Source organism: Dermochelys coriacea, chromosome 1 (genome assembly GCF_009764565.3).
Source record: "Dermochelys coriacea isolate rDerCor1 chromosome 1, rDerCor1.pri.v4, whole genome shotgun sequence".
Lineage (NCBI taxonomy): Eukaryota > Metazoa > Chordata > Testudines > Dermochelyidae > Dermochelys > Dermochelys coriacea.
The window spans coordinates 311,168,266-311,193,928 of record NC_050068.2 but is presented as its reverse complement, the minus strand read 5'-3'; the positions used below and the strand labels follow the sequence as shown (position 1 = coordinate 311,193,928).

The 25,663-nt window shown below is 42.6% G+C and overlaps 1 protein-coding gene across 1 annotated transcript in view; it reads left to right on the top strand.

Moving 5' to 3' along the window:
- Positions 1-25,663, top strand: part of SLC13A1 (solute carrier family 13 member 1) — a 67,467-nt gene that overhangs the window by 27,219 nt on the left and 14,585 nt on the right. Inside the window, exons 4-10 of the mRNA XM_038414697.2 lie at positions 3,613-3,800; positions 3,907-3,964; positions 4,050-4,098; positions 6,926-7,086; positions 13,353-13,472; positions 23,727-23,825; positions 23,921-24,022. Of these exons, the coding sequence (XP_038270625.1) occupies positions 3,613-3,800; positions 3,907-3,964; positions 4,050-4,098; positions 6,926-7,086; positions 13,353-13,472; positions 23,727-23,825; positions 23,921-24,022 (777 nt within the window). The remainder of the gene's footprint in view (positions 1-3,612; positions 3,801-3,906; positions 3,965-4,049; positions 4,099-6,925; positions 7,087-13,352; positions 13,473-23,726; positions 23,826-23,920; positions 24,023-25,663) is intronic.

The following is a 25,663-nucleotide window of genomic DNA, read 5'->3' as shown; positions in this document are numbered from 1 at the left end:
GGGGTGTGGATTTTTTCACACCCTTGACTGACAAAAGTTTTGCTGACAAAAGTGCTAGTGTAGACATAGCCTCAGAATGGTCAGATGACGCAGTGAAGGAACTGAAGATACTCATCACACATTCATCTCTTGATAATGAGCTGGCGATATCATATGAAGTGAATACCCTACCCTTGGCTTCTGAACAAGAAGGCTCTGGGTGAGGTAGAGGCCCCCATCAGCATCTCAGTAAGACTGGACAGAAAATATGCTGTGTCAGTCTGGCTCCCCAGAATGTGAGATTCTCATAATCCTACTTTAAGAAACAGACATTAAAAGCTAGACGTTAAAAGGCCAGACAAAAAGAAGTCAGATATTAGTGGTGGAAAATGCATATTAGATCATCTAATCTCTCCTTCTGGCAGTGCAGAATTATCCCTATTCTCCAATGCTTTGTCTGACCTAGTTTTCAATAATTTCTTTAATGGGCCTTCCACCACTTCCTTTAATAACTATTCTCTTCCCTGACAGGTTTTATTATTAGAAAAATGTTCCTGCTATTCTACATTTTACTGTGTTCAATTTTCTCCCATTACTCTTAACTACCCTCCTTGAGTCCCCTCAAGAAGTCTATTCCTTCCTGGATGTTCATGCCTTTCAAATATTTGTACCGAGCTTTTGTATCTTCCCCTCCTCATTGGTTATCCAAGCTTTGCATATTAACTATTTTAATCTTTCCTAATCACTCACACTCGCTAGTCCTTTCATTTTGGCTGAAGTCTAGTAACCTGGCAGATGATCTGAATGCTGTGCTGAGGACTCTGCTGGGTAGCCCCCTGTGCAGTTTGGAGAAAGGAATCCTGCCCTCAAGGTGGATGTAGAGCCATTCCACAGGCAATACTGAAACAGTGAGGATTGCAGCAGTTCTGCCCTGACCCCGCCCTACCGCTAAACCACCACTTCCTCTTGAGAAGGTTCTAAGTCATGGAGGTTCCTCAAGCCACACCCTCAGCCCCATCCAGCTCATGCCCAACTCTCACATGCCTACTGCAAACTACCAGACACAAGCTCTCTGTGCTGAGCTCACAGCTCCTCTGAGCAGCAGCCTGCACCCGAGCCCTGCCCTTGCGTATAGGAACCACAGCGGTTTCTCTGACAGGGAAGACTATAAAGCCACAGAAGTGAAAGCTGGGTTTGCCAATTTTTCTTCTCTAAATCCCCTCCAGTTTTGTACTATGTATTTTGCATTTCAAATACAGCTTTTTAGATGCAGTGTCACCAGTAAAATACAGAGAAGCCTACAACCTTGATAGTTTGAGATGTCATACCACCACTTTGTATGCAGGCCAAAATCATACAGGGTAGAGATGCCTTCTTAGTCAACCAGGCTGTGTTTTAAATGAGCAGTTGCAACATCTGTGCACTATCTGACCTGGAGTTCTGGTTAGAACTGTGCCCTAGACCTCAACACAGACGAGGTGAAATCCTGGTCTTGTTTAAGTCAATGGGAGTTTTGGCATTGACTTCAATGGAGCCAGGATTTCATTCAAGAATTCAACAGAATGGACAGACAGTAGGCTCCATCCTCAGGTCTGGCCAAGCTGCACTGTGCTTTGGTTTTCTTGGTATCCAGAAAGGCCCCTGAGGACCATGAACAGCTTAGCATGACATATCTTAGAATAGCCTTGAGGCTACTCTAAATTACACTAGTGACTGGGCCACTCCCTTGTTGGCCCCAAGATTAGTAAAAAAACCACAGAGATAGTATAGAGTAACCTTTGCCTCACCACCAATTGCACTGTATTTCACTTGCAGCTGAGGATGTAACCCACAGGGACGAAATGCGTCAGTAAGGCAAACAGGATTCTCCTCTCATTGTTATAACGCAAAAGGATATTAGCTTTATTGTTAGTTATAAATGAAGCAGTCATCCAAGATTTCATACAAAGTGTCACTTGAAATACTGTGGGTGGAATAGATTAGGAAAAATTGAGGTTGAACAGGTTAGGACATGCTCTGTTATTTTTTAGATCAGTGAATCATCAGCTCTTCATCACTGAAGCTACTGGGAATAGATTAATTCTCCAATGTATTGAATGATCATTTGAACATCTGACCATCAAATGTATGAAGTCAATAAGAAATTGTTTCGAAGCAGCTGTCAGTGAATGTCTTCTTTTTCTTTATTTCTTAAGGTTGCTGCTAGCTCTGTTAAGGTTGTATGTTTTTCCAGTATAAAAAAAAAATCTGTTTCCAGAGCTTTTGGTCTTCTTCAAAGCCACTCCTCTTCCCCCATTCAAATGCTTCCTGGTCCTGGAGACCCACTTCTTACACAACACCTACTAACTAAGAGACTAACTGAAGATCTAATCCAAAGCCCTGTGAGGTCCATGAGTGTAATTATAGTGTTTGGGATCAGACTGTAAATTAGCAAGTTCTACAGTCAAAAAAGTACAACTCTGTATTATCACTGCTATTAAAAATGGGCAGAAATACAAGCAGAGAGAGCATCTACTTGTCCAGGGCCTGAATTTAGCCCTCTCATTTTTTTGTCTCTATCATGAAAAAGGACTTCTATTTTTAAATGAAAATGTTGCCTTTAGTCATTAAGGAGAGCAATGCCATGGGAGTAATTTTGAATTTTTAAAAAATACTCAAATTATTTTGTACATATTTTTTTTTAAAAAAATCTGCTCTTGATGAGTTGAGTAATCCTTATAATTTATGTAACACCTTTCATCCAGGGAGGTTCCAAAGTGCTTTGCAACCTTTACTAACTGGTTGCACAAAATTATATTGGTTTATTTCAATTTACCCACTGCTGAACTGCTGCCACCTCTTGGTGTGAAAAATGTCAACTGTTTAACTGCACTCGGTAATACACAATCATTTAATACAGGAAGTGAAGCAGGCTGTATTAATTTAAAATTACAGAGAAAAATGTAGGTAGACAGATTATAAATTCCTAATTAAAACTTGTTCATGATGCTAGGTTTAACGCGTCTGCTGTTACAGAAAGTGACATGGAGCATCAGTTTCTGATGTACTTTCAGTGTTGGTAAAACAGGAGTAACTCCAATGAAGGCAACAGAATTACATCAATGTAAAACCACTGTAAGTGAGATCAGTGCTAAACCAAGGATCAGTAACAGCTGATATGATCTAACCTCAGTTTTATGTTTCCTTTGAAAGATGGTATGTGTTGCAGGTGACCCCTAATTCCATCCAGGGACACTGGATCAGTGCTGACTTTATGTATGCCTGCACTGCAATCAGAGCTGTGATTGCAGCATCCATTTGAACTTGTAACAGTCAGATGTGTCATGACATCTTGAATCAAGTATTGTCCAAATGGATGATATCATAAGTCAATCACATTGCTCTTGTTTTAATTGTATAATATATTTAATCTGTACACAATTTTACAGTGTATATGGTTTGTGTGAATAACTCTTCTTTTATATATTAAAAAAATCACAATCAAATTAACAGCCCTTAACACTGGTGTTTTTATAGTCCCAATTTTTATGCTGAAAAAGTTATGCTTTTGTATTAAATTGGATGCTGATAGCAGAGGTTAATGGAACAGTAATAGACTGGAACAGTCATAGACTGAAGTATTTCTCATTTCAGGCTTACGCTGGGTTTCATGATTAGCTGTGGCTTCTTGTCTATGTGGCTTAGCAACACCTCTACTGCTGCTATGGTGATGCCAATTGTAGAGGCTGTAGCTCAGCAGATCATGGGTGCTGAAGCAGAAGTCGATGGCTTCGAGATGAATTATGCTACTGGAGCCACCAATGAGGCATTGGAACTTGATGGTGTGCATAGATACAGTTTTGATATTCATCCGCCCTCATTCTTCAGTTTGAAAGTGACCAGCTAAATTGAAGTATTTATCTTTCTAATTCCACTAATATTTTACAGAAAGTGTTAGTGAATGTGAAGCTAGTGACTGGAAAGAGAAAACAAAAGAAGTTCATGGGTACAATTTATGGATTTTATCATTCATATTTTAATAATTTGTTTAAAAAAATAGTTTTTATTACAGTAAGGAATTTTTTTTCCAGATACAACAATGGTGAGGGTCACACTGTGTGCAGGATTGAAAAGGAAAAGGTATTTAAGATGTGATTATTTTGAGGAAAAAAATCATGTAGTTAGTACATGTTAATTAATGTAATTTTAACCTAGCCATCTAATCTAGTTTTTACATAGCACCTCTCACTGTTATCTAAATGTTGATTTTTTTTATATGTACACATATATATGTAGATATTTAAATACACATTACATGCACATAAGAAGTGGAAGATTGGACATTTGAAATGACCAGGGAGGAGTATAAAAAATATTGCTCAGGCATGCAGGAGTGAAATCAGGAAGGCCAAATCACACTTGGAGTTGCAGCTAGCAAGAGATGCTAAGAGTAACAAGAAGGATTTCTTCAGGTATGTTAGCAACAAGAAGAAAGTCAAGGAAACTGTGGGCCCCTTACTGAATGAGGGAGACAACCTAGTGACAGAGGATGTGGAAAAAGCTAATGTACTCAATGCTTTTTTTGCCTGTGTCTTCACAAAGAAGGTCAGTTCCCAGACTGCTGCACTGGGCAGCACAGCTTGGGGAGGAGGTGATGAGCCCTCTGTGGAGAAAGAAGTGGTTCAGGACTATTTAGAAAAGCTGGACGAGCACAAGTCCATGGGGCTGGATGCGCTATATCCGAGGCTGCTAAAGGAGTTGGCGGATGTGATTGCAGATCCATTGGCCATTATCTTTGAAAACTCATGGTGATTGGGGGAAGTCCTAGAAGACTGGAAAAAGGCTAATGTAGTGCCCATCTTTAACAAAGGGAAGGAGGAGGATCCGGGGAACTACAGGCCAGTCAGCCTCACCTCAGTCCCTGTAAAAATCATGGAGCAGGCCCTCAAGGAATGAATTCTGAAGCACTTAGAGGAGAGGAAAGTGATCAGGATTCACCAAGGGCAAGTCATGCCTGACAACCTAATTGCCTTCTATGATGAGATAATTGGCTCTGTGGATGAGGGGAAAGCAGTGGACATGTTATTCCTTGACTTTAGCAAAGCTTTTGATATGGTCTCTCACAGTATTCTTGACAGCAAGTTAAAGACGTATGGGCTGGATGAATGCACTATAAGGTGGATAGAAAGCTGGCTACATCATCAGGCTCAGTGGATAGTGATCAATGGCTCCATGTCTAGTTGGCAGCCGATATCAAGCGGAGTGCCCCAAGGGTCGGTCCTGGGGCCGGTTTTGTTCAATATCTTCATTAATGATCTGGAGGATGGCGTGGATTGTACCCTCAGCAAGTTTGCAGATGACACTAAACTGGGAGGAGTGATAGATACGCTGGAGGGTAGGGATAGGATACAGAGGGCCCTAGACAAATTAGAGGATTGGGCCAAAAGAAATCTGATGAGGTTCAACAAGGATAAGTTCAGAGTCCTGCACTTAGGACAGAAGAATCCCATGCACCGCTACAGACTAGGGACCGAATGGCTAGGCAGCAGTTCTAAGGAGGAATTTTAGCTCCACCCACAATGGAATAAATTACTACATTCCACCAAAAGGCAACCAGTGCACATCACCATCCAGTCAGGATTCCCCAGAATTTGAAATGTTTGTCGGCCAAATCCTGAAGTTATTAATCAGTTATTACTCATCCTTATTCTGGACTATTAATTTCAGTGGGAATTTTACCTGTGTAAGGACTGAGAAAAGCTAGAGAAAAACTCTTCTCTGTAATATTTCTATTACCATAGTTAGAGCCCTACCAAATTCATGGCCATGAAAAAAAAATAAAGTCATGGACCATGAAATCTGGTGGTCTCCTGTGAAATCTGGTCTTTTTGTGTGTTTTACCCGATACTATACCAATTTCACAGGGAATACCAGAGCTGCTCAAATTGGAGGTGCTGACTCAAAAGGAGCTGCATGGGGGTTGCAAGGTTATTTTTGGGAGGATTGTGATATTGCCACCCTTTCTTCTGCGCTGCTGCCTTCAGAGCTGGGTGGCCGAAGAGCAGCGGCTGTTGGCCAGGCACCCAGCTCTGAAGGCAATGCCCTGCTAGCAGCAGCAAAGAAGAGTGACAATACCCCATACCATGCCACCCTTACTTCTGTGCTGCTGCCTTCAGAGCTGGATGGCTGGAGAGTGGCAGCTGCTAACTGAGGGCCCAGCTATGCAGGCAGTAGCACAGAAGTAAGGGTGGCAATAATACAATCCTTACTTCTGCACTGCTGCTGGAGGTGGCTCTGCCTTCAGAGTTGGGATCCTGGCCCCTAACTGCCACTCTCCAGCTGCCCAGCTCTGAAGGCAGCGCCACCACCCGCAGCAGTGCAGAAGTAAGGATAGTGGTACCGCAGCCCCCCCTATAATACCTTGCAACCCTGCCCTCAAATCCTTTTTGGGTCAGGACCCCTACAATTACAATACCATGAAATTTCAGATTTAAATAGCTGAAATCATGAAATTTACTATTTTTAAAATCCCATGACTGTGTAATTGACCAAAATGGATGGTAAATTTGGCAGGGCCCTAACCATAGTCCTAGGCACCAACAAATGCTGCATATGACAATACTCCTAGCAAATGAAACAGCCCTGTGGAATGCTGGGAAATACTGAAAGCTGGTTACTTCTTAAAGATACTGTTTTTTATGTAGAGTTTGATGTCAGCTGAACTTTTCTCATACATTAATCAATATGAAAAGGAGTACTTGTGGCACCTTAGAGACTAACAAATTTATTAGAGCATAAGCTTTCGTGAGCTACAGCTCACTTCATCGGGGCTCACGAAAGCTTATGCTCTAATAAATTTGTTAGTCTCTAAGGTGCCACAAGTACTCGTTTTCTTTTTGCAAATATAGACTAACACGGCTGCTACTCTGAAACCTGTCATTAATCAATATGTATTCTTATTGAGCAGAATCTGTCCCCAGCTGAGACAGGAAGGAAATACAGAAATCAGAAAGACCAGATGATGTGCAAAGTGATGTGCTTGTGTATTGCTTATTCTTCTACCATTGGAGGGCTGACTACAATCACAGGAACATCAACAAATTTGATTTTTGCTGAGCAGTTCAATACGTAAGAGATATCAAGTTATTTCTATACCTGTTACCCAGAAGTCCAAATACTACTTTTTGTACTCTTAGCTGGTTCCCCCCAAGTGTGTTATAGTCTGGAGTTTTATACTATGACTTGGCAATGCCTGGCATCATGACTTTGTTGTTTTCCCATAAGACATACAATGAAATTCCATGATGATATCTGATTTGCGTACATTCAGTTGCACTAGGGAAGGTTGCATGGACTCATTCTACAAATGCAAAATGACAGCCAGATTCTGTCATCCTTCCTCAAATTGAATAATACTTTACTCTTTGAATTCTCCCATTGAAACAGGTGGGTTTATTCGAGGAGTTAGGTACCACTCAGTGTAAATACTGGTAACCAATGGCACAATATCTGGCCCTAAGAGACGTTTGCTCATTGCTAAATAGAACTGGAGCTAAGTTTTTATTGCCTTTTAATTCCAGAGCAGCTGTGACAGCACCATTTTATCTTCCTGATACTATTTGGCATCTCTTTGAGTGATATCAATGATCATTTAGTCAATTTCACTTTTTGTCCCAAATGTCTCTAATGGGCTAATGTGATTTCTAAGTAGTCGGAATAATGTCTGACTGCCCCTATGTTTTGTTAAAACTGGCATAATTGAAAATTGAACTTTTACAGAACTTTTACCATCATTTAGATTTAAAAAAAACCAGACAAACAAACCAAAACAGCTAAGGCTCCAGCTAAGGTCTATTTCCTCGTCTCCATCATCACAATGGGACTTAAAATCAGTCTTATATCTGGACACTGCGCATTCTGCTGCTGTGAGGTAACCATTTGCTTCCTGAGCCTCTAGGATAGAAAGAAACATGTTGGAGTGGAGCTAAAGTACAGTGCACTTTTGTGCTCCTGTGCCAACAGAACAGTCCCTCAGAGACTGTTCCAATTAGCATAACTTAGAGCAGCCCTGTGGCTACTCTAACTTGTGCTATGGGGTAGCTTGGTCCCCAGCTCATCCTAGGTAGATCACAGCCAATTCCTGCTCTTGCTCACAGCTGAGGATTCAGCCCTAACGCTGATTTTCCACTCGTTTGCACCAGTCTGAAGACAAAAAGAAAAGGAGTACTTGTGGCACCTTAGAGACTAACAAATTTATTAGAGCATAAGCTTTCGTGAGCTACAGCTCACTTCATCGGATGCAAGTGAGCTGTAGCTCACGAAAGCTTATGCTCTAATAAATTTGTTAGTCTCTAAGGTGCCACAAGTACTCCTTTTCTTTTTGTGAATACAGACTAACATGGCTGCTACTCTGAAACCAGTCTGAAGACAGTGTTTTCAAACCCTAAAACCTGTTTAATAGCTTGTAAAATCAAATTTGTAGCACATAGTAGAAGTCATAGATAGTCTAAGAGTTTTCATCTAAAAGCTCCTTTTTCATTTGTGTTAAATTTTCTCAAACTTTAATCTTTTAAGACTGAAATTTTCTGAGTCTGGTCTCTGACCAAGCATGTGTGTTTTTTAGGAAAACAGTCCAACCATTTTCAAGAAGAGTTGGGGAAAGAATATGTTTGCCACTACTAAAAATAAATAAATGAAAAAAAATTGTACAATGTTTTAGAGCAGCTCTGGCACCAAAGCAGGATGGTAGGTAGGTAGATTTGGCACGGAGACACTCTGAACATGTGACTTTCATTCTTCATTGTTCCAACAGCATAAATCGTACTCCACATATGTATACTATTTTTCTAACAATAAGAGTTTAATAAATAATGATCTCCTGGCATTGTAATGGCTTTGAAAGTGGGTATAAGTAAGCCAGAGGTGAAAGTAAGCCGGTACGCCCCGGTACAGCGTACCAGTAAGAGCCGGTGCACCGTACTGGGGCAGCCCGGATTCCCTAGGGGGCAATTTAAAGGGCCTGGGGCTCCCAACAGTGGCTGGAGTCCCAGGCCCTTTAAATTGCCTCCAGACCCTTGCTGCTGGAGCCCTAGGGTAGCAGCTTCAGGGTTCCAGCAGCTATTTAAAGGACCAGGGCGGTAGAAGCAGGGGAGCCATGGGCCCTTTAAATAGGCCCCGGAGCCCTGGGGCAGCAGGGGCTCCAGGGGCTATTTAAAGGGTTGGGGCTCCAGTTGCCTCTGCTTCCCCAGTCCTTTAAATAGCCGCTGGAGCCCCGCCACTTCCCCAGGGCTCCGACTGCTATTTAAAGGGCCAGAGCGGTAGAAGAGGGGAGCCCCTGGGGCTCCTCTGCTTCTACCGCCCCAGCCCTTTAAATAGCCACTGGAACCCCGCCGCCGCTACTCCAGGGCTCCGGCGGCTATTTAAAGGACCGGGGTGGTAGAAGCAGGGGAGCCGCGGGCCCTTTAAATAGCTCCCAGAGACCTGGGGCAGCGGGGCTCCGGGGCTATTTAAAGGGCTGGGGCTCCAGCTGCCTCGGCTGCCCCAGTCCTTTAAACAGCCGCTGGAGCCCCGCCGCTTCCCCAGGGCTCCGGCGGCTATTTAAAGGGCCAGGGCAGTAGAAGAGGGGAACCCAGAGCCCCGGGCTGCTGCTGCTACCCCAGTGGGGGGGGGCACTTACCTTACAGGGTGGGCTGGGGCTGCTCTGACCCCCTCAACCCTGCCCCTTCTACCCTAGGTCCCGCCCCTTCTGGGGGCCAGAGCTGGCCCCAGAGTACTGGTAAGTCACTCGACTTTCACCCCTGAAGTAAGCTGTATGGAATGAGATTTGACTAAAACATTTGAAAACATCTTCTCATTCAGAACCAGTGTGTGACCCTTGCTGCATACTCAGGCAGGGAAGTAAGGAGGCGTAAACATTCTTTTCATTTCCCTGTGCTTACTACTTGTAACACTCATAGCAATGCAGAGAGGAGAGCAGCTACTGATGCGTTGCTGCTACACTTCCAGTGCCAGTGATCAGGGATGGGAGGTGGGGAGTGGAGAGTTGGATCTTACCCCACAATACACCGGCCACCACAGCTGAACTGGTACGGGGCAGGAGGGGGAGAAGCAAACTGCACTAGGAGAGAGCCTGGTGCAGATTACTTCTCCCATGGAGCAATGGGGAAAGTAGGAACCAAATTATAACACAGAGTCTGCTCGTGGGGCAACACAATGACATGCTGCCACTTTTGCAGTGTACATTGAGATCACAGTGTAGCCCTTAATGCACAGGGCTGTCTGAATGAGACTGAGCCGTGCAAGAAAGTCTTTGTAAGTCTGTAGGGGTTCCTGCAAATTTCCAGAAATCTGTAGCAACAGCTAAGTGCTCATGCATTTAATGTATAATCACTTAACTCATTCTGCTAGGAACCAGTTTCTTCCAGCAGCCTAGGAGGTCCCCAAGACTCTGGGAGTTAGGGACTGGCATTGCCATCTTTCATCTCCTTCAGGTTGAAGAAAACTGGCTCAAAGCCTATTTTCCAATTCCCCTAGATTTTAACAGTCTTTTCAAGTGTGCGTAAGCAGCGTTGCTCCCCATCCATCCTAGGAAAACAGTATAGATACACATCATCCAGTTTTACATCCTTCAGGTCATTTACTAATCATAAATCTCAAGCTTTTTTTCTTCTCAACCTTAGCTTGGCTGTTCCCAGGGTTTTCACTGCGTACTTTTTTTTTTATCTAAATGCTTAGTTCCCTCTGCTCCAAGAGAGGCTCCAAACCCATTTATATCCTATTGGAAGTTAACTGAATTGCCCCACTAGTATGACCTGTCTACAGATCTTTGCACTATACTGTCATGGACAATTCAAAAACCGGATAACAGGATGATTCTGCAAAGGAGACTTTCATCCTTATGCAGGGTTCTAGAGTTCGCCACTTTGTTACAGTACAGTTAAAATACAGCATTGTGGGGTTTCATATTAATTGTGTCTCAGTGATTTCAATATCAGATGCACTGAGTTTGTAAGTAAAGAGATTTTTTCAGCTGGTGGTTGTCCCAAGACCCACTTTTAAGGCAGATTACCAAATGCAAAGGAAAGCCACAGACAGGGTGATGAAGCCTTAAATTGCATTTTTGTAGGCTTGGGATGATGTGCTATTCCCAGATTACTTCTTATCCAACTACAAATACCTGGTCCCAGGGAGGGGCATCTGGAGATGGTGCCTCAGAGGAGGTTGACTCCTGCCCCTACAATTGAACAGGGATGATCCTGCAGAGGGGAACCTCTGTTTTCCTTCTGTTTGGCCCACTGAAAATTCCCTAGATTATTGCAAACATTTTCAGGTAATTGACTTTGACCCGTCCATAAACTCCACAAGGAAGAGTCTGGCCTTATCCAGAATTAATCATATAAATGCTTAAGAATGTTCTAAAAATAATAAAAACACATTAGTAAGTAATAGCCTCTCCTTGGAAGGAAGGGAATTTTATTTTCAATACTGAAAGTATAAATCACTTTAATATAGGATGCATATTACAGCTTATCACAGAAGTTACAGATGGAAAAATGCTATTACAGTAGGTGATCCAGTCCATTTCTGTTCAAAGGCAGGATCATATCAATGGGACAGTCCCATCTATGTCATCACTTAGGTCAACATTTTAGATTAATTAGCACTTAAATATTTTTTTAATTCTAATTAGTCAAACAGTCTTTCAGAGCAATACTTGCCAGAGGGCTAATGATTAGGTAACCTTAATCTTCAAGTTACTAGAACTCAAATATCCCCAAAGTCACACTGTAATCCGATCCCAGTAAATGAGTAACTGAGAGCAGAACTTGCCCTGTAGTATAGAGAGGAAAAGAGCTTGTTCTTCCAGGCAAAAATGGCTAACTAATGTGAACATAAATCAGGTACCAGGATGATAAATACTATATCAAAACATTGGCTAAATCGTGAAACTGAGTCATTGTAACAGTAAAGTCACTCACATACTATCTAAGAATCAGGTATGTTCTAGAGAGTGTTTATAATCATTTAATAAGAAATAAATAGCCATGTAGTCAATAGAGTATATATAATGTGCTATCTTTTCTTTTCTGAATTTAATACCTGTTCTATGACAGCAATGAGTTCAAATATTGCTGTCTCAGCACTCGTTACAGTTCAAGATTGGAACTTTAATCCCAAGAAGCTGGCAGACATTTTGGATCACTCCCAGATGGCATTATCATCTCTTTTTTTATTTTTACTCTTATAATTAAATGAAATTAAAATTAGAGAAGCATATCTTTTTAATTATAAACTTGCACAGCACTTTAGAAAACGCTCCTTGCCCCAAAATATTTGAACATTACCAGAGGTTTTCCTTTAAAAATATTGGAATGCAGAAGATTCAAGTGTTGTTAAGGCCTCTGACTCGATGTCCCAATTTCCTTTCCCTCTGACCCTAGCAAGGATAGGAGAGACTGCCCCCGTAGTATAGCATCTGCTCCATATTGAGTTAAAGGCTTTGTAGGTAGAGCTTGAGAGGGAAAAAATTTTGTTTATAGGGGAAAAGGTTTAAACACATTTGCTCATTTACCTCTTTTCCCAGTTGGTCTCCATCTCTTGCAACAGCCAGTCCTTTTCTTTCAGAAAATCCCACAACAACTCTACTTTCCTTAGAGGTCTGCAGGTGGGGGGGTCTTTGTGGCTGGATGGCCCTTTGACTTGAAAACCTGCATGGTGGGTTCAGGTTATATGGGGACCCAACCAGATCGGAGGGCTCCACCCACTTCTCCCATAGGCTCCAACCCAGCAAATGTTCTTGGACATTTTATGAGCAATTATCATTGTTATTAAATGTGTACTGGCCCTTTTCCCTCCAATTCTTGCCTTCCCATCTCCATTGCCCATCTTAGAGCCGTAAGGCCCTATCTTCCTTCACCACTACCCCTTCTCAGAAAAAGGCCCTTCCTTCTCTTCCTCCCATCTCCTCTTCTCCCAGAGTCCTAATGGCCCTTCCTCCTCCACTGCCATCCCCGTGGCCCTTCCTCCTCCACTGCCATCCCCATGAGCCATGAGGAGCCTTTACCACAGAGTAGATATTTAATTCTTTCAATCCAGTGAGCAATGGGGTCTTCTGTTGCTGCTCTGATATTCAGTGTTCATGGCATGAGGTTTGGACACAGAGGTATGAGCAGCCCAGTTACTTTAATGACCATTATCATCATGGCACAAGGTAGGAGAGTGAGGTGAGAGCAGGCCATTGACAGTCTCTGGCTGAAGATTCCTGCTTCACTGGAGGCAGCTGATAGCAGTAGCCTTCCCCAAGTATTCCTGCTGCAGCAGAGCCTGATGGTATTTTACATATAGTTTGATTCCTCTTGCAATGCCTAATTTAAGTCTATTTTATTTTCATTCAGACGCTACCCAGATTGCCAGTGCATCAATTTTGGGTCCTGGTTTATACTTTGCATCCCCATCACTATTATCATTATGTTGCTCTCCTGGGTCTGGCTCCAATGGCTTTTCCTTGGTTTCAAGTGAGTAAATGTTAAAAGATATTCTATACAGATTAAAGGAATATCATATCTATATCTAACGCACACACTGTAGAATGGTGACCATTGATTGTCCTTTCATTGTCAAATAGCACAAATGAGTTCTCTGGAAGTGCTGGGAATTCACACTACCAGTCGTTATGGCTTCTCTGAACTGTCCAACAGGACACCACAGGAAAACTTATTCAAGGATTCATTTTGTAAAATATGTTGTACATTTCTATAGAATATACACACATCATTAGTAGAGAGTATCTGAGAGAAGAATTCAGATTTTACAGTTTGTGGTCCAAATCTTGATGATATTGAAATAACAGTACTTTTCTGGCTGATTTCAATGAGGCCAGTATTTGATCCTATGTTTGAACAATGTTTATCTAACAAACTTGATGAGCAGACAGATATATTATATTTAGAGAAAAATACAATGGTTCTTGTTCACAGATATTCCTCTGTGTGTTTTTTGCGTGGGTTTGCTTCACCCCTGAGTTTTGTGCTTCAAGTTTTTGGATAGAATGACAGTTCTTTGGGCCCAATTCTCAATTGCCTTGCACTCTGGATACTTATTTACAGCTGTATGAAGTAGGTGTTCAAAAGTATGAAAAATGGAGCCAGGCTAATTTAGTGTGAAATGCTTCCCATATAGCATTTGCTTTCCACAGGTGTAAATGGCTGCTTAAGGTACAGACAGTGGAAAATTTGGCCCTCTATATTTAATATTAAATAGAAGCATCTTAAGTTTCCTTGACAAGTTTCAGAGTAGCAGCTGTGTTAGTCTGTATTCACAAAAAGATAAGGAGTACCTGTGGCACCTTAGAGACTAACAAATTTATTTGAGCATAAGCTTTTGTGAGCTACAGTTCACTTCATCTGATGCATCCAATGAAGTGAGCTGTAGCTCACGAAAGCTTATGCTGAAATAAATTTGTTAGTCTCTAAGATATCACAAGTACTCCTTTTCTTTTTAAGTTTTCTTCTCACGCCACTGATAGTTTGAAACTTCGACATTTCATTTTTCTAAGCAATTTTGACAGTGTTCTTATTAACACTGTGGAGTGGCTCACCTCAAAAGAGTGTGGACTGAAAGCCAAAATTGTTAATCTTGTGCCCTGTGAAAGATGCTACAGAACATCCTGATTAATGTGCTGGCTAGTTACACAGTAAAAACTTTCCCATTAGAAAAGAAGGCAATGTATTGACAGGAGAGAGTCTGATTCAGCGAAGACATACATGACTTCCCTTAATTAGATGGATATATTGTGTGCTTAATTTGTTCCTTTTTGTAAGCACTTCATGGGCAAACAAGCCAATTTGACTTTTCAGGCCTCTGTTCTTTGACAGAAATACTATGATGAATAATACTGTACAGTCATAAGGATGATTGTCTAAAATATGAACTTCCCATGTTCTGACATGAGGTGGCTCTTAGCTATAGATATTCATTGGTAGACACAACTGTACTCCAGTCTTATGTGCCTGTTGTTGTTATTAATATCATTTCTTTGATGGCAGAGCCTAGAGCCCTTCTTATGCTGGGTTCTGCATAAGCATATAGCAATAAACAGTGCCTGCCTCAAGTAGTTTACACCCTAAATAGAATAACAAAGAGTGGGATGGGACAGAGAGAGACAGAAGTAAAGTGACTTGCCTAAGGCCATATCTTGGCTCACATCTTGTTGTATTTGGAACCAGCAGAAAAGGAGACACACACAGACTCAGAGAGATTTGACTGAACCAGAGATCTCTGTTGTGCTGGCTCTATTGTTCAGGCTGCAAAACTGAAACTAACATGAAAGTGAGGCTTTGCACTGGGGTGGGGAGAGTGCTCAAATATTTCAAGGGACAGGACATCACATTCTTCAAACTTACTACAAAAAACTTTCCAAACACACATGCATTATCGTTTACATGACTAAAAATAAACACTATATAATCTGACTAAGAGTTGTGGGTGGAGTACAGCAGACTCTTAAAATGCAAGGGGTTATTCTGCCCTGGAATAGCAACTCCCTAACTAACCAGTGTAACTGGTTTTCACACTCTCTTGGGACAATGTGGTGATGGTGGTGCAACAGAGTTCTGAATAAAGGGTCAGTCGCTGGCAAGGAATCAGCTGCATCTAGTATGGAATCAGCTGAATCGGGTACCACATTTTTTTTTTCAACAAGTCATCAAAACGAAGAGTTGCAAGAGAAGGAGGCTCAATTAGAGGAACAAAAAGTCTACTGGAACATTCCTGGACTCTGGTACTCATAAAGACTGAAACCGGTCCATGTTATTTCCATAAAATACCACTGGATAGTCCTACCATGAACAAAACAGGGTCCTGTGCATTTTACAAGTTCTCCAACTGTAATTGCAATTCTACACTAAGGGTACATCTACACTATGAAATTAGATTGAATTTATAGAAGTCAATTTTTTAGGAAGTGATTTAATACAATCGATTGTGTGTGTCCCCACTAAGTGCATTAAGTTGGCCGAGTGCTTCCACAGTACCGAGGCTAGCGTCGACTTTCGGAGCGTTGCACTGTGGGTAGCTATCCCACACTTCCCGCAGTCTCCGCCGTCTATTGGAATTCTGGGTTAAGCTCCCAATGTCTGATGGGGCAAAACCATTGTTGCGGGTGGTTTTGGGTACATGTCGTCAGTTGCCTCTCCCTCCATGAAAGCAATGGCAGACAATCATTTCACGCCTTTTTTCTGTGTGGGCGCCATACTGCTTTCAGCAGACGGTGCAGTAGGACTGCTAACCATCATTGAATGACTGCTTCCGCTGCCACTCTGCTCTCCTGATGCTATGAATCCACCTCGCAGCTCCTCTATATGACCGTTGTCATCCATCGCTTCCATTGCCACTCTGCTCTCCTGGTGGTCTCGCAGGGCCACTTCCATTGCAACTCTGCTTCGCTGCTCTTGTCTCACCATAACACAGCAAGCATGCAGCCCACTCGGCTGTTGTGTTCTGGCAGCAGACGGTGCAGTAGGTCTGCAAAACTGGTCATCCAACCACCGCTTCCCCTGCAACTCTGCTCTCCTGCAGATGCCATAACACGGCAAGCATGGAGCCTGCTCAGATCACCACGGCAGTTATGAGCATTGTGAACACCTCACACATTTACCATGCAGTATGTGCAGAACCAGAACCTCAAAAGCAGGTGAGGAGGCGATGGCAGTGCAGTGACGAGAGTGATGAGGACATGGACACAGACTTCTCTCAAAGCACGGGCCCCGTGGTGGCAATCTTAATCTTAATCTCTGAATCCTGCCACCTCTCCTGTTGCTCCCACCACTTGTCCTCTCGTGCATCCCTCCTGTCCTCGTGTTCATTTTGTGCTTTCCTGGACTCTGCCATTGTCTGCCACCACGCATTGTGCTGTGCTCTTTCAATTTGGGTGGACTGCATGAGCTCAGAGAACATATCATCGCAAGTGCGGTTTTTTTCATCTTCTTATCTTTGCTAGCCTCTGGGATGGAGATACTAGTCGCAGTGTTGAAACATTTGCAGCTGCGGGAGGAAAAAAAGGGAGATTAAAATTGAAAAAGACACATTGGCCATTTAAAAGGAGGGGCTGATGTTTTCAGGTTAACGTGCAGCACAAACCCAACTAAACTCCCACACACACCCAACTCTCTGGGATGATCGCTTCACCCCTCCCCCCACTGCGTGGCTAACAGCAGGGATGATTTCTTTTCAGCCACAGGCAAACAGCCCAGCAGGAACGGCCACCTCTGAATGTCCCCTTAATAAAATTCCCCTATTTCAACCAGGTGACCATGAATAATATCACTCTCCTGAGGATAACACAGAGAGATAAAGAACAGATGTTGCTTGAATGACAGCAAACACCGGGACCACACTCTGCCATGCTTTGTTATGCAATGATTCCAGACTACATGCTACTGACCTGCTGTGGTAAAGCGTCCTACTATGGAGGACGCAATGAAGCTGCCCTCCCCAGAAACCTTTTGCAAAGGCTTTGGGAGTACCTCCAGGACAGCTTCACTGAGATGTCCCTGGAGGATTTCTGCTCCATCCCCAGACACGTTAATAGACTTTACCAGTAGCTGTACTGGCCGCAAATGCATCCCAATTCTTCAGGGCAAATTAATCATTAAACACGCTTGCTTTTAAACTGTATATTATATTTACAAAGTTTCAGAGTAGCAGCCGTGTTAGTCTGTATTCGCAAAAAGAAAAGGAGTACTTGTGGCACCTTAGAGACTAACAAATTTAGTCTCTAAGGTGCCACAAGTACTCCTTTTCTTATATTTACAAAGGTACACTCACCAGAGGTGCCTTCTCCACCTTCAAGGTCCAGGAGCCTGGGCTGGGAGGGTACTGTCTCCAGGGTGATAAACAGTTCCTGGCTGTCAGGGAGAACAGTTTCTCTGCTTGCCTCGTGTGCGCTATCTTTAACCTCCCCCTCCTTCTCATCTTCCTCGTCCCCAAAATCTTCATCCCTGTTGCATAGGACTCCTTTGCAGGAGTCCACATACAGGTGTGGGGTAGTTGTAGAGGCACCCCCTAGAATTACATGCAGCTCATCATAGAAGCAGGATGTCTGGGGCTTTGACCCTGAGTGGGTATTTGCCTCTTGGGTTTTTTGGTAGGCTTGCCTGAGCTCCTTAACTTTCACATGGCACTGCTGCTGGTCCCTGTTATAGCCTCTGTCCTTCATGCTCTTGGAGATTTTTTCAAATATTTTGGTATTTCGTCTTTGGAATGTAGTTCTGATAGCACAGATTCGTCTCCCCATACAGTGATCAGATCCAGTACCTCCTGTTTGGTCCATGCTGGAGCTCTTTTGCAATTCTGGGACTCCATGGTCACCTCTGCTGATGAGATCTGCATGGTCACCTGTGCTGATTAGCTTGCCATGCTGGCCAAACAGGAAATGAAATTCAAAAGTTCACGGGGCTTTTCTTGTCTACATGGCCAGTGCATCCGAGTTGAGAGTGCTGTCGAGAGTAGTCACAATGGAGCACTGTGGGATAGCTCCTGGAGGTCAATACCGTCGAATTGCGTCCACTCTAACCAAATTCGACCCAGCGATGTCGATTTCAGCGCTAATCCCGTCGGGGAGGAGTACAGAAATCGTTTTTAAGAGCCCATTAAGTCAGCAAAAATGGTTTCATTGTGTGGACGGGTGCAGGGTTAAATCAATCTAACACTAAATTTGACCTAAACTCATAATGTAGTCCAGGACTAAGTCTCCAACTTGAAAACAGTGGTGATGAGTCTCATATGATTGATAAATTTGCATAGCTTGAGATTTGGCTGCACATGAAGCAATTTCAGGACGTAGCAGGTTCAAACAGGTATGTAAATATTGCTTCAAGAAAAGAGGTGCACGTGATTCCTGGGTAGTAGCATGTGGAAGGTTCCTGGAGAGAAGCTAGAAATTGTCCAATTTCTGCTGATGACTCAAAATAGATTTGTTAGCTTTTAAGGCATGCTTAAATATTTACATAAAGCATTCTGCTCGTTGATTTGTAGCAGGATAGTATGGTGCAGAGCATATGTGCTGAATTTTATTTGAAGCTAGGAACCTGTGAAATTCTTCAGAACAGAATTGAGGTCCAATGTCACTCACCAACTGTACCAATAAACCAAACTTGCTAAACAAACTACAAATATGTCCAATGGTCTTAGTGACTGTTGTAGAAGTCATTCTGAAAACTTCTGGCCATTTTGAACATGTAATCTTCTAAAGGTCCAGCAAAGTTCACATGAATATGTATTCAAGAACTCTGAGGCCACGACCAAGGCTGTAGATGAGATGGGTCAGAATCATGCTGAATTTGCTGACACATAGTACAGCACTTTACATTCCTCTCAATAGCTTTGTCAGTCCCCAGCCACCAGATACGACTCCAGACTATGGTCTTCATCCATACAATGTCAAAATCACCTTCATTAGGAGCTTCCAAAACCTGACCCTGAAGTGATTTTGGAACATTCACTCACATTCTCCATAAAATGCAACTATGATTCACAGATAATTCATATTGACGTGATATGAATTGTGTAAACTGGGGATTATTTTGATCCAATGCCTGTAGTACCGTTCCCTTCATAAGCAAAAACACATTATCCTTAGCAGTTTCTTTGTGGATATTTGTGCTAGTGAGAGTAACCTATCTTTCAAATTGAGATAGAACACTTCATCTGAGGATACTGGTCTGCATGTAAAACTGGATTCAGCATCGCTTTGAAATCTCCACAAATATAGACTGAGCCTTCCTTCTTAAACACTGGTACAATAGATGTAGCCCACGTACTGTGTGAAACCAATAACAAGACTCCAATGTTCACTAAACAGTCCAAATCAGCTTCTACTAGAGGCTTCAGAGCATAAGACATAACTCTGGGGTTGCAATATTATGGTTGGCTGTCAGACTTAACAGTGACCTTCACTGACACGTTGCTCTGTCCAAAGATTTTGAAACAGAGCTTGAAGTGTCTGTCCAGTATTTCTTGAAGATTTTGAAGTGCTTTGGTGATCACCTTGATCTCCGTTCAATTCACTTTGAGGATCTCAAGCCAAGATCTGCTAAATAACGGTGGATACTTTTGTTCAGTCACATACAAGAGTAAAACAACTGATAGTCCATATAGTTGAACTTTTACCTGGAGTATCCCTTTTAGGACTAACATTTCAAAACCATGGATGTTTCTTCTTGTGGAACTTGTGACAATGTCTGGTGATAGGTGGATGCAGAAATCAATGAGACAGCAGCTCCCCACTATTAAGCTGAATTCTTGTAGAACTCCTTCTATCAAAGGGTGTAACCCAGATCCCATGTTTGACTCCATCTTCTGATAACACATGCAGTGCTAGGCCTTGATCAGCGTCACTACAGCTCGTCTTTTTCCACATTATGAATTCCCAACTTCCATCCTTTCTTAGGTTCAGTTGTCACAGGTGTCTTTTATGTATGTTTACTCTGTTGCTAGTTGTTGAACTGTGCGACAGATCATGTTGATGTGTCCCTCCGTCTGCAAGTGACTTGGTGTGCCCAGCAGTCCTTTTCAGCAAACACAGTTTGTGCAAACTGCCACATGGAAATTCCTTATGTCTCTGTGGTCCTCTGTCTTGCTGATTCACGAGATGAACTTTTCAGTGCACACTAAATTGCAGAGTGAAGGAACAGAATATGGACACCGTGTAGAATCAATCACGTGGGTTTATTATGCACAGCACTGGCGGAGTGTCACCTTGCTTATTAGGCTCAGAGACACTGCCAAACAATTGATTACAATAGATTATATGGATTTTCCATGGGCGGAGGGAAATGATGGGGTAGGCAGTCCCAGACCCCTGGATAGGTCCAACAGCAAGACAAGATAAGCACACTAGCCAATAGTCAAAGATTACATAATGTTTTCGCCCATGGTTTCAGGTTAACACATGACACTTAATTAGTACGCAGGTAAAGCAAAAGGACAAATGAAAAGTATATAGCAATAAATATTGTCTTTTAGTTGTTCATTTGTGTTTCTAAGGCAAGCACTGGCAATGGCTTGGAGGAGAGGTGCACATCTGTGAGAGGGAGGATATCATATCTCATACTGACATGTTTGAACCTCTTCCATAAACTCAAGGCTGGTGTGTAGGAAGGCACTTCTTCTACAGAAGAAACAGGCCCCTTTCATTCCTTTGGCCTGTTTGCAACTTCGAGATAAAGCCCCCAATTATAATTTCCACCTAGCTTCTTGCTGACCAAGCTTATTTTAGCAAAAAGCAAGGTTGTCCTTTGTTTATTCTGCTTCTTAGCTAATATTGTTCACTATTTGCTAGACCTCTGTCTTCTTGATCAAACTCTGGATTTTGGGCCTGTAAAAAGAGCTGACACAGTCTATATATCAGGTTGTAACATGAACAGCATATGGATTTTATCCCTTCACAGAGAATCCCATCTCTGTGGTTTCCATTGCAACTGCTACATCAACAGCCTGAATGTAACCTCTGTTACAGATAGTAACTTCATTCTAATGTGGTCATTGTGTAACCTAGAGACTAACTGGTCATGCAGGGCATCACTTAATGTTTCTCCAAACTGACAATGCTCTGACAATTCCTGAGAGCGGCAACAAACTGTGCTACCGACTGTCCATTTCCCTGATGTCACTGATGAAACCACTATCATTCAGCTATCATCTATGGGATAGAAGAAAAATATTCCTGCACTGCTGCAGTAATTACAGCATAAGGGGCAGTTCTGGGCATAGTTGCAGACACAGCAGTCCATATGGCATCACTGTCAGTAAGGTTGAAATTCTTTGTCCATCTGGAATGGTGTTGCAGGTTACAAATTGCTCAGAATGTTTGAGGTACACTACCCATTATTCACCAATATTGCCCATAAAAGATGCCTTTTTGCTGCTCTCCTGTAGAACTTCGCATCTCCTGGACTTCTCTTCCATGGAGAAATTCTTTCTTTACCTTTTTTTTCCCAATTGTACGCTATCTTCTCTGGAAAAAGAAAAGGAGTACTTGTGGCACCTTAGAGACTAACAAATTTATTTGAGCATAAGCTTTCGTGAGCTACAGCTCACTTGCTGTAGCTCACAAAAGCTTATGCTCAAATAAATCTGTTAGTCTCTAAGGTGCCACAAGTACTCCTTTTCTTTTTGCAAATACAGACTAACACGGTTGCTACTCTGAGTTGCTCTCGGTTGCTACTCTATCTTCTCTGGATCACCCTCTGCTGGCTGTGTTCTTATACTGCAAAGTTCAGAATTCTTCCTTTGGCTGCATTTGGGCTCCCTCTGTTGATTATTAAAAAAGAAAAGGAGAACTTGTGGCACCTTAGAGACTAACAAATTTATTTGAGCATAAGCTTTCATGAGCTACAGCTCACTTCATCGGCTGGTCTAAGAGTATAGTTGGACAGATTAACAATATTGCTGGGTGGGTTAAGGAACCACTGTTGTGGCCCCTTGTGGCATGTAGTAGTTTCGAGAGTCCACACACTCTCAAAGAAACTGCGGAACCACCTGATCAACATCCTCTGCGGCAAACAGGGAAAGATTAAGAATGAGCTCTCAAAACTGGATACTCTCATAAAAAAAACAATCTTCCACACAAACTTCCTCGTGGCTGGACTTTACAAAAACTAGACAAAAGCCATCTACAACACACACTTTGCTTCTCTACAAAAGAAAAAGGACACTAAACTCTCGAAACTACTACATGCCACAAGGGGTCACAACAGTGGTTCCCTTAACCCACCCAGCAATATTGTTAATCTGTCCAACTATACTCTTAGCCCAGCCGATGAAGTGAGCTGTAGCTCACGAAAGCTTATGCTCAAATAAATTTGGTAGTCTCTAAGGTGCCACAAGTTCTTCTTTTCTTTTTTGTGAATACAGACTAACACGGCTGCTACTCTGAAATCTGTTGATTATAGATGCTGTAGTGCAGGCTAAAGGCTGTTTGCCTGCCTGCTTGCACCTGGTCAACAAAGATGGCTGCTTGCTTCTACTTCACTGTCTTGTTTGAACAGCTCCTTTGTTCTGCTTCTAATTGCCTACTTCCCCCTCTGTAGCTAACTAGTTCCCAGGAACAAAAGTCTGTTACCCTGTGCCTCTAGGTGAACTTTGTCCCCCTTTCACAGTATTATCTGCTCACTCTTTCTTTTTGTTGTTCAGGTAATGGGAGCACTGGACACTCATGGGATATAAATCCTGTGTGGCCAATGTTATATTTCTGGACCCAGCAGAGAAGGAGAGAGTCAGACTCAGAGGGAACTGATAGAAAGACAGCTGTCTGCTGTCCTCCGGCAAAGCTGAAACTAACACAAAAGTGAGGTTTTGCATTGCAGAGGGCAGCGTGCTCAAACATTTAAAGGGACAGTACAACACAGGACTAGATCTCAGGACTCTTCATTTTCCAGTCCGATGCCTTAGCCACTAGACCATGATGCATCCTTATAGAACCTAGTGATGTCGGTTGCCTCCTCTCCCTTAATGACAAGCCTGAGTGTTGGGCTGTATTTTGCTGCTGCTTCTGCCAAGCTCCCATTCACTTGTGTAGACTCCAGTCTGCTCAGGTTACTCCAAATCAGTATTGTAAAGTTCAGACTGTGCACAATGAAATAAGAGATAATGAGCACTGGCTGGTAGAACTGAAATCTTAGCCTAGTAAATTGATACAATTAGCTGGAAAGGTTGGGATCTGTGCCTATCCTGTAAGAATAACACTCCATTATTGTTGACTTGCATTCCAGTTTCAAAGAAATGTTCCGATGTGGCAAGGAAAAAACAGCCAGAGAACAGGCCTCAGCACAGGTGATTAAAGAGGAGTACACAAAGCTTGGGCCAATAAGGTAACACAGACGGCAAATCACCAGGCCATTTCAAAACAAGCATAGATTTAAATTTAAGAAAACCCAGACACTAACAAATTGTGCTTTTGCTGCAGCTACCCAGAAATCATTACCCTTGTCCTGTTCATTTTAATGGCCCTCTTGTGGTTTACCAGAGAACCTGGATTCATCCCTGGATGGTTTTCTCTTTTTCCTCAGTAAGTAAAACAGCTGGAATACCAACAATGACTATACTGTATTTAATTAAGGGATGTCTTCACCACCCGCCGGATCGGTGGGCAGCGATCGATCCAGCGGGGATCGGTTTATCACGTCTAGTCTAGATGTGATAAATTGACCCCCGAGCGCTCTCCCGTCGACTCCTGTACTCCACTGCTGCAAGAAGCACAGGCAGAGTCGACGGGGGAGTGGCAGCAGTCAACTCACCGTGGTGAAGACACCAAGGTAAGTCAATCTAAGTACGTCGACATCAGTTACGTTATTCACGTAGCTGAAGTTGTGTTACTTAGATCAATCCCCCCCCCCCGTTAGACGAGGGCAAAGTGTTTGCATTTTCTTCTAGATTTAAAGTGAACTTTAGTACTTGTGAAAGATTGTAGACTGACAGCACTGAAAATCTTTATCTACAAAATGGGTACAGCACAGGCACCAATATTATTTCTTTATACAGTATTGAAAATGTACTAGTACTAAAATGTACTAATTTTACAGAACAAATTCAAGGACATGGTGGACATTTGAGGCGCTTCAGTCTAACTTTAGACATGCCCAGTGAGTGAGACTGACTAAGAGGGTGAGGATTATGTAGTTATCTGAGAAATGAGATTCGTTATGAGTGGACACATCTTGGTGGTTCTTTTGGGTATGTAAAAATGTGCTCTGTTTACATTTACTCGCTGCTTATCAGCAATGCAGAGAAATGGGGTTTTAGGGTGGATTCGAATGAAGAGAGGGGTTGTGACTTGGTGAATAACCAATGAGATGACCAAACCAAACAAGTACAGAAAGCTTCTCCAGACTCTTCCCACCTTCCAATTGAACCTGGAGGAAATACCTCCAGGAGGAAAAGGTATTTCAATTTCCATGTTCTTTCAGTCCTTAGCCTCTCTGCTGAAACTCCAAACAGTGGTGTCAGATGTGATGCAGACAACCACCTACTAGAATTCAATTGAAAGCACCACCTTGTTTCAGTCAAAACAGAAAACAAACATCTTGAACCATCATGACCGATGTGTTACCTAAATGGAATAACCACATGTACATAATCTATGCCCCTTTCTCACCTTCCCCTTCCTTTTTGCCTGTATGCAGTGTTGTTTTAGTCATGTCAATCCCAGGATATTAGAGAGTCAAGGTGGGTAAGGTAATATCTGTTACTGGACCAACTTCTGTTGGTGAGAGAGAAACTTTCAAGCTTACACAGTGTTCTTCAGATCTGGGAAACTAACTCAGGACAGGTCTACACAGTGCAGCTGTACCACTGTAGCACTTAAGTGAAGTCTCTCCTGTTGGCATAATTAATCCACCTCCCTAAGAGGCAGCAGCTATGTCGATAGTAGAAGCTCTCCTGTCGTCACAGCGCTGTCTACACAGAGGGGTAGGCGGTTAGGTCATCATAATTACATCACTCGGGTATGGATTTTTCACGCTCTAAGCGAGATAGTTATACCGCTATAGGTCTGTAATGTAGACCTGGCCACAGAATGTCACAGCTGAAAACAAGGTGGAACGAATTGTATAGCACCTGTAGTTAACACATATTTCAAGGGACCATTCATGGTGAAGTGGCCCATTAACACCTCTCCAGTTGGGGAGGGGGCTGTTTATGGCTTATTATA